The 15,190-nt window shown below is 39.7% G+C and overlaps 1 protein-coding gene across 4 annotated transcripts in view; it reads left to right on the top strand.

The window, feature by feature from the left end:
• YWHAZ (tyrosine 3-monooxygenase/tryptophan 5-monooxygenase activation protein zeta) overlaps window positions 1–11,687 on the top strand; it is a 31,271-nt gene extending 19,584 nt beyond the window's left edge. For all 4 annotated transcript variants that reach the window (XM_024203302.3, XM_024203304.2, XM_024203303.2 and 1 more), the window contains exons 3-6: window positions 4,974–5,097; window positions 8,199–8,362; window positions 8,462–8,557; window positions 10,627–11,687. In XM_024203302.3, coding sequence (XP_024059070.1) covers window positions 4,974–5,097; window positions 8,199–8,362; window positions 8,462–8,557; window positions 10,627–10,686 — 444 coding nt within the window. In that variant the 3' untranslated portion in view covers window positions 10,687–11,687. The remainder of the gene's footprint in view (window positions 1–4,973; window positions 5,098–8,198; window positions 8,363–8,461; window positions 8,558–10,626) is intronic.
• Window positions 11,688–15,190: the final 3,503 nt, after the last annotated feature.

Below are 15,190 nucleotides of genomic sequence, written 5' to 3'. Positions count from 1 at the left end.
CATGCATTTTTATTGACCGCTTCCTCACACCTATCTTCAGTCTGAGTACTGCTTGTCAGTCACCCATATGTGAAGTATGCATAGGGACCTGTGCTCAAAGAAGAAATAGAGGTTACTTACTGTGATTGGGAGTTCTTAAAGATGTGTGGTCCCTATCTGTATTCCACTACCTGCCTTCCATCTCCTATGCTTCAGACCTGGTTTAGATTTGCCGTGAGAGGAGGAACTGAGGAGTTGTCGACCTGCACTGTCTCATACCCTCGGGAGCACAAAGAGATCTATTGTGCAATGGACACTGCTTGCTAAAATCTCCAGACTCTGGCGCATGTTGCACATGCATACCCCACGTGTGGAATACATGTAGGGGCCTCACATCTCAAAGAACTTATCTAAATAGTCCTTGCTTGTAGTTAAGATCATATCATTTCAAAGATGCAGCAGAAAAAAAACCCAGTCATATGAGAAATTGGAAAGATTAGGTTGTTTTCTTGGAGACTGATAAGGACCATGTTAGAGGTCTACAGAATCAACAGCAGTGGAGCACCTGATTCTCTTCTCATAATAAAAGAACAAGGGGACATCAATGAATTGAAGTGCAACACGTTTAAAACAGATGGAAGGAAGTACTATCTGGACTTAAACGTGGAACTCACTGCTCCAAGATATTGAAGCCAAAGGATTTAAAGGATTAGCTGCTTACCCAGAATAAGATCCATGGTTACATTATTTAGCTAGGATAACTTATAAGGGATAAACCTCCTTGCTTCAGTACGTGCTCGCCCATTAGCTGCCAGGGGTTGGGGAGCAATGCATAACTCCCATGTTCAGGGTGTGTTGAGGGAATTATTACATCTTCTGAGGCATTTTATAATGGTCACTGTCCTGAACCAGAACTAAAGAATTTTCATGCCAGAGTATTGTATCCCTTTTAGATAAACTGTGTGTTCAGTGGGCTGATGAGGTGTAATCTTGTACTTCTGCCTAGCTCAGCCTTGAAAAAGGAATTCCATTTATCTAAAGATACTCATCATGGACAAACAATATTTTGTATCATAGTAAGAGTGTATGAGTAGATCTTGAGCCTGGGATGGTAAACTTTCATGAGTCTTGCAGTGCTAACCTAAAGAATGGTGCAATATCTTCTATTCTCTGCCTGCCTTTCATAAAACTCCTGGCTGCTAGACAAACTCTTTGCTGTGTCCTAAGAATAGCACTTTTAATTACAGAAGTATTTTGTGGCCACAAGATGAGATTCTGAAGGGACGGTAGTTCACAATGTTGAGCGATTAACATTGAGGCAATAAACAGAGAAAAACCTAGGCAAAAGGCATTGGTTTTGCAACTTGAATATTTATTAAACTGCTGTAACAGCCTTTCTTCATTGGGCAGACTGTTGTATATGTTGTCAGTGAGCTGGCTCTTCTATCAAATGCTTGAATTGCAAATTTCGTCATTGGCATTTCTGATAATCCTGGCAGAGCCTCTCCAGGCCTGTCCATTATCAGAGCCTCATTAGTAGATTGGACAAGGTCTACTTCGTGGTCATAAAATGGTGGCATAGATCAACTGGCAAGAAACTCAAAGCTTAATCATTTTTTAAAAAGCTTTGGATATCATATCTGTCCTGAGTCCTCTGGCAACTTCTTTTTTACCAACACTTAACTTAAAATTCTCTCCCTTTGTTGCTGTGAAAGACCCACAGAAACAGGATACACTTACTATACAGACTACACCTCTACCCCGATATAACGCTGTCCTCGGGAGCCAAAAAATCTTACCGCGTTATAGGTGAAACCGCGTTATATTGAACTTGCTTTGATCTGCCGGAGCGCTGCTTTACCGCGTTATATCAGAATTCGTGTTATATCGGGTAGAGGTGTATAAATAGTGAAGCTTCCTAGACATTTGATAACACTGAAAGATTACTAAAATGGAGAATAGTTTTTCTAACCATAAATGTAACTTATAACATACTGATCATTTTCTAAAAAATGTTTGTGGTCTTTAATGTACTTGTCATGAGCAAAGCCTTTCTTGAAGTATATTGGGCAGTACTTTGCCCATCCTACTTGATGTTAAGAAAGGCACTCAACCTCACCATTAGAGACATGGACAGACTTTTTAACCTTATGCGTTCCAGAGCGCTGGTAGCTAAATAACTTTTTAGCATAAGATTCCTTTAAAAAGATAGTTTGAACAATATCCTCTCTTACTTGGGTAACTTTTTCATGATATAGGATTTTCATTTTCCGAGCAGCTGTCTGCGCTGCTAACATCTCAGCTGTAGAAGAGGCTTTCTTAATTAGTAATACTTTCTACCACCAGTGCAAATATGTCCCTTCACTTGTCAGCCAGCAAACAAAACTATTAAGCAATGGGTATTTGTACAGATTTAGAATTTCACCTAGAGCTGTGGCAGTGGGGAGTTGTTAATAAAGGGATATGAATCCTACTGGTTGCCAACTGCCAGACTTCATAAGAGAAGCTAGTTATTCTTCTGCATAGCTGGAACCATGTTACAGAAAACTTCTGGGGGTAATTCCTATTTCTTGACATTTGTAACTGAGAATGTGTAGATATGGCTTATCTGAGGGTGGGGACTCGTGCCAAAGGGTTATGTGCATACTAACTAATCTGGTAGACATTCTTTTCAGGGCTATAATTAAGAATGAGTGGACTGGCTATTTTTTTTAGTTCTTGGAATACCTGGAATCACCACTGAATTTAATGAAAGCTGCACATTCTTGGCACTTGTGAAAAGCAGGTCATAAGACTAAAATTTTGAAGGGTGCCTGGTTAGAACAAAGATTAGGGTGTTCTCCCTCACTGTGACACTAACTTGCTTTTGGGTCAGATCTCTGCCCAAGGATTGGCCCTGCTGCGACCATTCATGCCAGAGCCAAGAACCCACCAATCAGTTATCTCATGTCTTGTTATGCATCTGTAGGAGTTGATACCTACTTCACAGGAGTTAAGATGCTGTGCGAATCACTAATCTTATGAAAGATGCTAGAAGTATGCAGTACTAAAACTACACTAGTGGGCTTTCTCTAACCTTGTTAAAGTATAGACAATAGACGTTTCTTCTGGTCTGAGTCTTGCTTCCACCCAGCATCCTGGCTATTCCCATCTACTGGGGGATGGAGAGACATTTGGCTTAAAGTAATTTTTCATCTTGAATTTGGGTGGAGTTGGTCTTCAAGTCGTATTAAATTTCATGACTCATGAAAATTAACAGCGACCTTTTTAAGAGTGTTGCTACATCCTTTAATTGGTTCACTCCTCCCATATCACTTTACTCAATGACACGCATGCTACTTCACATGCTGTTTGTCAAATCTGGTACCACATAAGAATTCAGTACTAGTGTGTTCTGAATATGGGGATAATGCCCCTCCCAAGAAGGAAACATGCATGTTGCTTCTGCTCCAACTAATCTCTTAGCTCAGTCATGTAGTAGTAAGTGCTGCAAAACTGTCCATAGTTCTGGGGTTTTGAACACCCCCTCCCCCCCCCCCCCAATTCTATCATGAGTTTGAAAGGATAATCTAAGAACAGTGTGAGATAAAGTTGAAATGTTAGTTCTTTTTGTAGAAGTTAGGTAGCAGAAAAGTTACCATTAATGAATAGTCTCTTGTCAAACTTTAATATTACGTACCCCAGATATCTTTAAATTATAACATGTGTAACTGCCTCTAAAATCTCACTCAACTTTAGACGCATGCTATGCCCAACTTTTTTTCAACTTGGGTGTTAAACACCTAAAGAAGTGGCCTCCACGTTTGGAAGAAAACTGAGTCATTTATGTAGGTGCCTAACTTTAAGCACCCAATTTGGGGGAGGAAACTTGACTACAATGCTAAATCTGAAATGTCCTGAAAAGTCAAAAGAGACAAGTACTAGAGATGACTAATTTGTCTTTGCTTTTCCACCATAATAAAACTGGCTACATGGCTACACTTCAGCCAAGAACATGCTACAGTGTTTTATTAACATAATTATAAACAGGGACCATTAAATGATGTAAGATATAGAATACTGCTAGGATAATAATGGCACAGTGTAATACACAGTTAATACTACTGGGTACAAAAGTGTCAAGGTGAATAGTTGCATTGAGCCATGTACTGTAGTGTTTTTAAATAGTGCTTCTATTCCACTACTGATCAAAATCTAATTTACTCTAAACTTGGGGGTTTTAGTAGTGATGTCTGGAACAACATTTGAGAACCAATGTTTGTAACATTGTTTCTATCTTTCTGTTAAAATTTTAGGCTGTGTATGAGGCATACTATCCTCAGTTTAAGACTCCATTATTAGAATAATTTACAACTAGCTAAATGGAATTATATTCAGATTGAAGTAGAGAGGTTATAAAGCCAAGGATTAACTAGAATTTTTTTGTAATCACTGTCTTATGTGAAGTATAAATACATTGCTCCTCTTCAAGGTACTGTTACTCATTCCTCCCCAGATAACCCATTTTAAATCAGAGTTAAGGAAGAATATGCTAGAACAACAGTCAAGAATTAAGTATGGCATGTTACACAAATAGGTTTTAGGTACTCTGCAATAAGTGACTTCAAACAAAGGTAAAATTGTTTTGTAGCCTGGGAGATAGATGCCACATTGTTGCCAAGTAAGCGCTAATACTACTGTAGCTGAAGAAAAATTTCCCAGTTTGCCTATGAAACTCCACTTTAATGGAAGACTGAGCATTACAGTTACCCTACATTTCAGTTATTTAGGTGTTTTGTACTGTTGAACATTCTGTACCTAAAACAATTCCTTCTGTAGATCGCAACATGGCATATTCAGCAAAGAAGTGGATAAAAGCTAGGCAGACTAAAGCTTATCAGAGCCAAGTTTTCTTGACTTTTTGAAAAACCTGCAATATAACTAATTTGATGGATCTACAATACTATTGAAAGGTATGGTTGTGTAAAACAGAGTACTCTTTGTTTTGATTTTAGTCTCTGTTGGAAAAGTTCTTGATTCCTAACGCTTCTCAAGCAGAAAGTAAAGTTTTCTATTTGAAAATGAAAGGAGACTACTACCGTTACTTGGCTGAGGTTGCTGCTGGGGATGACAAGAAAGGTACAGTATGTCAGCTTCTTGTTAATTTTGTCAAAAAATGGGCTTGCTTTAAATGGGATAGTGCTCTTACTCTGTTTCTGGGAGATGATTAATGTTAAATAGAATTAAAAGGTGGTTTAGCTCTGTGGTTCTAGAAATTCCCTGTTTATTAGCTAAATGTGGTAGGTCAGTAGCTCTCAAACAAGAGTCACCAGGGATTCTCCCTTACAAGTGTGCTTTGCAGATCCCCACTGTAGCAAACGTGTGGTTGGTCATGAAACACTCCTTAAGTAGTCAACCATTATGCTTGTATATGTGTGTATCCCTAGTTTCAGAATTGAGATAAGAGTTCCCTTTGTCCCAGCCATCTCTGTTCTTATTTCTGCCTTTGGGTGGGGGGGTTCAGTACCCTACCCTTTCTCCGCAAGGCTTAATATTTAGGGTTTTTTTGCTAGACTTGCTACACTATTACAGTATTTTAAAAAATAGCAGACAAACTAGGTATTGACCCTCAAGGAGGCTGGAACCCACCTTGGAATGGAAGGGGCTAATGACCCAGACTCATGATGTACTGGAATGAGAATTGTCTTCTTGAGCTAAGACAGACCTAACCTCCAATTTATCTGGCCACCTTTAATGTCTCAGCAACCTTGAGTCTTCAGATGAAACTGGTTTGTCCCCTCAAACTGCAGGTAGTTCGCTACCTTCACCTGAACTTCAGTATAAACACTGGAATGTATTAACTAAATACCTGTGAAGGGTACCAGAGCTATTGCCTAAAAGGTCTAAAGGTTTGACGGAACAAGGCCTGAGTTGCTTCGATTATTCCAGCATAGACTCTTTGGATGGGGTGCTCAGATCAGATTGTTCCACCTTTGGAGGTTGTGGAATTGTACATATAGCTGGCCATTTCTACCAGTCGTACAAAAATGTTCAGATTTTTCTCTCTGTGTCCTTCAATTCATGAACCTACCAGTTTTATCTTCAGTGTTAAAACCTGTTTGACAATTTTGCATCTGTGAATTACATTTAAAACCTAGGTACATTCATTTCATCTGTCACAGGCTCTCCATATATTATGTTGACTTGTGAGAATTAAGCTTGGGGAACTTAATGATCATGATCAATTGCCATCAAACACTATTAGTAGTCTCAGAATTCTAAAGAATTCTTTCAACCACTGGGAACCAAGTAGCAGCACCAGAGTGAAGTGTCCAGATCTAGGAATTGTATTGTGATCCCATAAATTGGATTGCTTATTGTTATAAACTAATTTTACCTATTTACTGTATCTACATAGATACAAACATGTAACAACCTAGTAGACATATTAGCAAAGGTAAGCAGTACCCCTATAGCAGTGGTTCCCAAACTGGGGTTCATGAAATGTTACAGGGGGTTCTCGGGGAAAAAACCCTGTGGGGTTCATGAAATGTTACAGGGGGTTCTCGGGGGAAAAAATTCCCTAATGGCGGACGGAGCTGTCCCTAGGGACCCTGGGCAGCACAGGGCCAGCAGCCCCTGGACTTCCAAGAGCTAAGCAGATCAAAGCAAGCATACCTATCACACTGAGGAGATTTAAACTTCAAGACTCCTATAAGAAATGGAAAGGGAGGTAGATATTTTTTGCTGTTTTTAAAATTAAATAGGCAGCTAGTATTGTTTTTAAAATTATTATGAAGAACAAGTTTAAGCTTTGTTGTAACGTGCATTGTTTGTAGGGTGACCAGATGTCCCGATTTTATAGGAACAGTCCCAATTTTGGGGTCTTTTTCTTAAATAGGCTCCTATTACCCACCCACCCCCATCCCGATTTTTCACATTTGCTGTCTGGTCACCCTAATTGTTTGCCTGGACTGCTCAAGACCTGAATGCTTGTGTAGGAGGAATTCTTTGAGTTGGCTTTTTAAATACCTTCATGCTGTTTCACATCTGATAATCCTTGATGAAACATAGGAGCCTTGTCTTATAACAGGCTTATTCAAAGTGATACAAGCTACGAAAGTGAGATCTTGGAAGAGTGTTGCCGTTTTCATAATGTAATAAAAATACTGTAATGATAAATAATAATTAATAATCATGTGTAAGCAGCATGTCATGAAAACAAATTTTGTATTTCCAAGATCACGGCTTTTATAATTTATACTCAGGCAAAGGAGAAAATCCCTGGAAATATTCATTTCTAGAAGGGGGTTTGCGAGACTTGACATTTTAGTGAAAGGGGTTCACAGGTTGTTAAAGTTTGGGAACCAGTGCCCTATAGCTTAGTCTCTTAGTCCTTGAGGGTCCAAACACCTAGTTTGTCAGCTATTTTTTAAAAATACTGTAGAATTGTAGCAAGTCTAGCCAAAAAAAGGTTGTCTTTCTAATTCTAAATTTGTACCCTACCAGTTCATGGTAAGTGTCTTCTGCTTTGTTTGCAAACTATTCAGAACTGACTTTGCATTGAACCCTAACTGAATAGTGTATGGGTCCAGTGCAGAGGCACCAAAACAGTACTCAGTAGCTGTCTTCCCTCAACAAAGAGAAGAGATTCCCCAAGTTACATATTAGTACCTATTTGTGTAGGAGAAATAGTTTCACAACGTTTTATAAGCAATTGCAAACGGGCTTATAATGGTAAATGTGGGAGCAACATTAATATGCAATGCTGCCAGCCCTGTCTGTAATAAAAGGTAGATTTGGAATATTTTGCAGCATTAAAGAGACACTGTCAGATGAAATTGTAGCCTTATACATATAGGTTAGATACTAGAAATCTTAAACTTATGCTAAACTTTTTGTACCTTGCCTCTTCATTCTTTACTAAGTACTATAAAAATGCTGCAATGCTTGGGTGGCAAATTCAGCTTTACATATTGACCAGCTATCTCCATCAAGTTTTAATGCTTATTTTGGGCCAAACATAATTTCGCCATGTTGCTTTGATAACTGGCTAATTCTGCAAAACTGTTTTTAAAACAGTACTATGCTGTGAAAATATTTGTAAAGCTAAGATCTCCTTATTAATGAGGAAACTAAACCCTACCATATTACTCATGTTAGTTACTTGATAAAAACATAAGTCTTGAACACAGCTGTGTAAATGCACCTAAATTATTTACATGTTGTTTTTCTTGAAGGGATAGTGGAGCAGTCACAACAGGCGTATCAAGAAGCTTTTGAAATCAGTAAAAAGGAGATGCAACCAACACATCCAATCAGATTAGGCCTGGCTCTGAACTTCTCTGTGTTTTACTATGAGATTCTGAACTCCCCGGAGAAAGCCTGTTCCCTTGCAAAGACTGTAAGTTTTTTAAAAAGAATCAAAAGCTTAAATGTTTTATGTAACCTATATTATATGGGCAATAACTTTTTTTTTTTTTTTTTTTTAAAAACCCTCTAGGCTTTTGATGAAGCCATCGCTGAACTTGATACGTTAAGCGAAGAGTCATACAAAGACAGCACGCTAATAATGCAATTACTGAGAGACAACTTGACAGTAAGTACCATTAAAACTTGCTTGTTAAGCAAGGAATTTTATTACATGTCACCATGAATAGAGCATTTTGTTCATTGCTTGACTCTAACTAAAGCATATGAGCAGTTAACTGGTGGCTACTATTTTATGCCTAACATGTACGTAAATCATGTTTGTTAGTAGCAAGTTGTAATACTCCTGAACTGAAATTTTGTTCACACTTTTGCCTCCCAAGGTCAGTTGACACAACTTCAGTTTTCTATGATCCCACAATTGGCAAATCCACTACATCATTGAATAACTACACTTTCTGGCTTATGTAAGGAATCTAGCATTTTTAAAAACAAGCTGCAATGTAGGTTAACTTTCACTTACTAAGTTATATCTCCTAAAAATGGTATTGTTAGCTTTGACAGTGCAATCTTTACATCCTTTTGGAAATTTTTTTTTTTTAGAGCTACTCTTTACCTTTGTGTAATGGGTCCACCCTGATCATATGCATAAGGCATGGACCCAAAAAGAGAGGGTCCCTAGTGTAATTCTAAATGGCTAAATATCATCTAGTGTCAGTTGCCTCAGCAGTAAGATTTTTTTTTTTTTTTTTCCATCCACCAAATACTTGTTTCTTGCTCATGTTCCAGAAGGGTTTTTCCCCCCCATGCTTACTTGATATTTATGCAAACAAATATTTTGTGAGGTAGATATTCTAGAACTTAGTACTAAGACCAGTATAAATAAGCTTGTTTCCTTTTTTGGTCATGTTGGTTTTTGATTTGAAACTTCTCTAGATTCAATACTATCCAGAAGATTTGCAGGTGAGCCACAGAACAGCAACTTTTAATTCATTGTTACTCAAACTGACTGACTGCTATCCACAGCATGAATCTAGATTGGCTTGCACGTTTTCTGAAATTGTTTCCTGGTAGATATCGTGGCTCAGCACATCTGTCATTTATTTTTTGGTCAATTTTAGGTATTTTCCTGCTGCTTAACGTTTAAGCAAGGAGCATTCGCCATGTGGTATCTGCACAGCATTCAGGCCAGGAACAAGGCTGCAGATCTTGCACAGGATTCTCCACTGCCATGCGCCACTTACACATATGCAAAGAGAGTGTAAACTTCTACTGTTCTGAATTTGTAGCATTTTATTTTATACTATCTTTGCACAAGAGTGAATGTTGATTTAAGATGTGTGCAAGGCAGTGAAGAATTAAACCCTTTAAGGTCTTTCTACTTGAGAGGGCCTTGGCAGCTATGGGATCCAATTGGAGCTTCGCCTTTTGAAGCAGAGGGATGCTCCAAATCATATTGTGCTAGCAATGACTTTGAAAGACTGCCTATAGAGGAAATGAGAGACAGTGGGTGAGATAATCTTTCTTATCCCTGGAGGAAAATAGATGCATTTAAACTTTGTGACTCAAAATATATTGGTGATCTCTGTTCTGGTTCTGTGTCTGAAAGCATTGGTGTCTAGCTACGGTCCTGAATTCTGGACTCTGAGAGACATTTTTGTGTAGATTTGTGATGCTTACTCCTTATCCTGTAACTAGGAGGAGAACTTTCTGTACCTGGCACTTCCTTTCAGAGCAGGACCTGATTGCTTCTCCCTTAAAAAAGACCAATTTGAGGGGATGTTTGTCTGTGGCACTGAATCTCATAAGGACATACATCCACACACACTCTTGAATGTGGGCCTGGTGATAACTTAAGTCTAATTTTCCTCTTGGCCTTCAGTAGTAGGAAAGACGTCTGACTTCAAATTAAAGGTCTTAAAGGGGAGGGATAATTCTGCCTGAACTGAATTTGAGAGGATGTTTGTTGCAGGCTTAATGCTACATGTTTCAGTGGGTTGCGGGGGAGGGCTTGCTGACCAGCCGATAGTTAAACTCCGAGAGGAGCAGCAAACTCCCAATGACAAAGCCTTTAAGAAGTAATACCATTCAAGGTAGGAAGAGCTTACCCCTTGAAGAAAAGTAGAAATATTACTCATATCCTCTTACTAAATATTATGAGTAGAAGAAACCGGAATGGGAGTAGGTTTTCAGCATCCTTGCAAATGCAAACACTTTACTCCATTTTCTCTCAAACAGTTGTGGACATCGGATACCCAAGGAGATGAAGCTGAAGCAGGAGAAGGAGGGGAGAATTAACCAGCCTTCCAACTTTCGTCTGCCTCATTCTAAAATTTACACAGTAGACCATTTGTCATTCATGCTGTCCCACAAATAGTTTTTGTTTACGATTTATGACAGGTTTATGTTACTTCTATTTGGATTTCTATATTTCCCATGTGGTTTTATGTTTAATATTAGGGGAATAGAGCCAGTTAACATTTGGGGAATTTATCTGTTTTCATCTGAGGTGGCCAATATAGGGTTGTGAAATTTTTATACAAGTTTTACATGTTTGGCATAGTACTTTTGGTACACTGTGGCTTCCCACAAGGTGGCCAGAGTTAAACAACTTCCTATGTTGAGCAAAGAAAACTGCTTGAGTATTGGTCTGTCATGATGGGAAAAAAGGGATAATCAGTTGCAGCCACAGGTGTAGTTAGTGTGAGTATTTCAAAGCTGAAGCATACCATGGCTGTGGGGGAACAGATGTCCCATGGATATTGCATGTCAAGCATGTGAAATCCTATGGAATATATAATCAAGTGTACATCTTTGATTGCAGCTGAAAAGCGTTCCTTAAGACAGTTTTGATCACCCAGTCAACTTTCTCTAGAGAAGGGCAGAAACGGTTCACATTCCATTATTTGTAAAGTTACCTGCTGTTGCTTTCATTATTTTTGCTACACATTTTATTTGTATTTAAATGGTTTAGGCAACCTAAGAACAAATGTACAAGTAAAGATGCAGTAAAAATGAAATGCTTGATATCCATAACTACACTGTATATTGAGCACAGCAGTAAAACAAAAACCCATGTATTTAACTTTTTTAGGTTTTTTGCTTTTGTGATTTTTTTGATACTTGCCTAACATGCATGTGCTGTAAAAATAGTTAACAGGGAAATAACTTGAGATGATGGCTAGCTTTGTTTAATGTCTTATGAAATTTTCATGAACAATCCAAGCATAACTGTTAAGAACATGTGTATTAAGTTGATGTAAGTGGAATAAAAGTTTTATGAATGGACTTTTCAACTACCTTCTCTGTAGCTTTCATGTAAATCTGTCTTCCTGCTCTGAATTTTTTAGAGTATCAATAGGGATTCTAGAGAAACTTCACTAAAACAAGAGGCATGGTGAAATACCTTCACTATTCAAATGTCAGTCTTCCCCTGATTAAATGATTCTCTGCATCCAGATTTTGGTTCACTTTTCCACAGGAAATGAAGTAGCAAGATTAAGAGCTTGTCTTAACTATCTTGAAAGCTGAAACTATATACACCTCTACCCCGATATAATGCGGTCCGGTATAACGTGAATTTGGATATAACGCGGTAAAGCAGCGCGCCGGGGCTGCTTTACCTTGTTATATCCGAATTCGTGTTACCGCAAGCGGTTCCTCTGCGGCCTTCCCCGGGGCCCCCCCACCCCACCTCACCTCCGCTCCACCTCCTCCCATGAGCCCGCTGCAGCTCTGCTTCTCCTCCCTTCCAGGCTTGCCGTGCCAATCAGCTGTTTGGCACGGCAAGCCTGGGAGGGAGGAGAAGCGGAGCTGTGGCATGCTTATGGGAGGAGGCGGAGCGGAGGTGAGCTGGGGCAGAGGGGTGCCGCAGCAAGTGGCAGGGGGGCACAGAGGAACCGCTCCCCGCCCCAGCTCACCTCCGCGCCGCTGCCTCCTCCCACGAGCATGCCGCTCAGCTCCGCTTCTCCCTCCCAGGCTTGCCGTGTCAAGCAGCTGATTGGCGCAGCAAGCCTAGGAGAGAGAGGGGAGAAGCGGAGCTGCAGCATGCTCATGGGAGGAGGCAGAATGGAGGCGAGCTGGGGCGGCCGGGGTCCCGAGGAGGGCTGCAGCAAGTAACAGGGGGGTGCAGAGGAACCGCTCCCTACTCCAGCTTATCTCCGCCTCCTCCCCTGAGCGCACCGCCGCTCCGCTGCTTCCCCCCCCCCCCCCCCCGCTTGCCGGGCCAAACAGCTGATTGGCACGGCAAGCCTGCAAGGGAGGGAGAAGCAGAGCGGCGGTGGCGTGCTCAGGGAGGAGGCAGAGGTGAGCTGGGGCAGGGAGCTGTTCCTCTTCCTACCCCGATATAAGGTGGTCTCACCTATAACACGGTGAGATTTTTTGGCTCCTGAGGACCACACTATATCGGGGTAGAGGTGTAAATGCTAAAGTATATAATACACACTTGAAGGGGTTGGGGCTGCAGAAGGCTTGTGAGTGTCCAGATGTTACGCCCATAAAGGCATTTAAAGCCATGGAAGAGAATATTACAAAAGCGCAACCAATACAGAAAAGACCTGGGGGAGTGGGGACACTGTCTTCAAGACCCAAAAATTCTATGTGCACCAGGGCATGACCAGAACTGATCTTTGGAGCAGATCCAGAATCTGACCATCACATTGAATCCCTCCATTTGCTTTTGTGTTCTCACTCTTAAATGGAGCTTGGAGAGTCTTGACAATTACTCTGAACCCTCAGAGCACTTTACTATTTGATTCTGGGAAAGGATCTGGAGTCTAATTCTTTCTCTTCCTTCCCCTAGCATAAGCCCCCTGTAAGAGCTGCATTGACAGCATACCTCTGGCAAGTATCTTCATTACTTTCAGGGATGTCCATCTGAACTTGACATAATTGAGACAGGAGGAGCACCTCTTGATCCTCATTTGCTGTTCCACTGAGGACAGAAACAATATTAATTTCATTTCTAATGTTCTGTGGAATTATAGAATAAATGAAAATATTTTAGAATGAAGCTGGGTAAAAACTAAAATCAAATGGGGATGAAAACTACACTACACAGAAAACTCATCAGTACCGTATCTGTAAGCACAGCTTAACTTGCTATTTATATCCACTTTTTGTAGCATTTTTTACACCAAACAATGGATGCCTCACTGTTTCTACCACAGTGAGCTCTTGAAGGATGAAGTGAACTGAGTTGCTAGATTAGACATATACTTTCCAGCTCAGCTGTCTTTCCAGAATACACTGGATTTTATCAAATGACAGAGCCTATGTAGAAGTATCCTCCCCTGTTTTTCCCTCTTACAAATTACTCTGTTGTCTTATATCCTAGTCAACTGAATAGCAAATTCAAAATGGCCTGAGAAATCTCTAGAAATAGCTGAGACCCACACCCAACAGTATAACAAACACAACTAATGGAAGAGGGTGGGGAGGGATAGGATAGTCTCCATGTTAAATTTATAAATGTTATGAGTATCTAGGCTCACAGGTTAAGAATCTACTTTTTCTGATTAGGGTTCAGAACGAAATCATACAAATCTATGATGAATTCAAAGGTGGGAGAATGCAAATGAGAGCAAATAGACAGCAGGGGAAAGTAAGTGTGAACAAGTTCCTTTATTAAAAGGAAAAGCTGACAAATCACCCAAGATCACTGCCAAGAGAACTTACTACAATTCCATTCTTTTCTGTAGCATTATGACTAACTCTATAAAAAACAAATACCTGTCTAAAGGAAAAGGCAGTAATTGGTTAAGCTTCCTGCCGTGACTAAATAAAGGGCCCAATTCTATCCTGAAATCCAAGTGTAAATTGAGCTGTCTGGCAGATGGTGGCTAATACATTAAGAGGACTTTCAAAACCACTTTCTTAACAATGAACCAAGGATAGGTATTTGCAGTATGTGGTCGCTCTATTTCTAAGCAGGAATCCACTTTTGATGAAGACAGTGTGAAAGCCGTAGAATTCAACATCAGAGTTGCATGGGGTTTTTTGTTTTTGTTTTTTTTCCCCCCCAATCTACAAATAGAATTAATTTAGACTTTGAAATAGTTTGTTGATGTTTTTTTTAATCTAACCCTGCATCGAACTTTCAAAGGAGAGTTGCCACTTCCTGTTAAATGTAAGTAGAATGCTAAACTAGTAAGTCCTGCAGTTTCTTGTTTAATGTTCTAGTTACAAGTAACTTAGAATGAGACCATTTTATCATTTAGGAAATACAGTATAAATATTCCTGGTTTTATATAATGGTTTTCATCCATAGATCTCAAAGAGCTTTATAAAAGAGTTCATTATCCTTAGGAAATTGTATCCAATGTTTTTAGATGTGAAATTATTTTCTAAATATCTTTAGCACAGATTGCTCATCCTGGAGTCTTGATCCCCACCCCAACTCTTGATGCTAGAGTTCTCCACAGCACTCGATTAAAAATTTAATTGCTTTTATGGAATGAGTCTCCTGCCTGTTGGTGCAAGTAAATTCTAACACCAATCTAAGGCTCTTTTCTTATTTAGCTATTTAATTTTTTATTTGCACTGCATATTGCCTAATTAGAACAGTAATTTGCAAGGGTGCTTGTGTTACAAGCAGAACCTATGCAGCTACAGCATCCAGGAATCCAGAATCCCATCAGCTGGATGTTCTGTTGTGTAAGCAGAGGGACATGGTGAAGAAAGGTCCCTAAACATTTGGGCATGGAGAAGACAGTGGAAGGGGAGAATTGTCTACAAAAAGAGGTGTGTTAACTACATGTTATGGTGAAGGCTGTACAACTAATAGGATGCTTAAATTACAGAT

The sequence above is a fragment of the Terrapene carolina genome, unplaced genomic scaffold, assembly GCF_002925995.2.
Source record: "Terrapene carolina triunguis isolate 2854851 unplaced genomic scaffold, T_m_triunguis-2.0 Scaffold58, whole genome shotgun sequence".
Classification (NCBI taxonomy): domain Eukaryota; kingdom Metazoa; phylum Chordata; order Testudines; family Emydidae; genus Terrapene; species Terrapene triunguis.
This window is presented reverse-complemented; position numbering and strand designations above follow the sequence as displayed.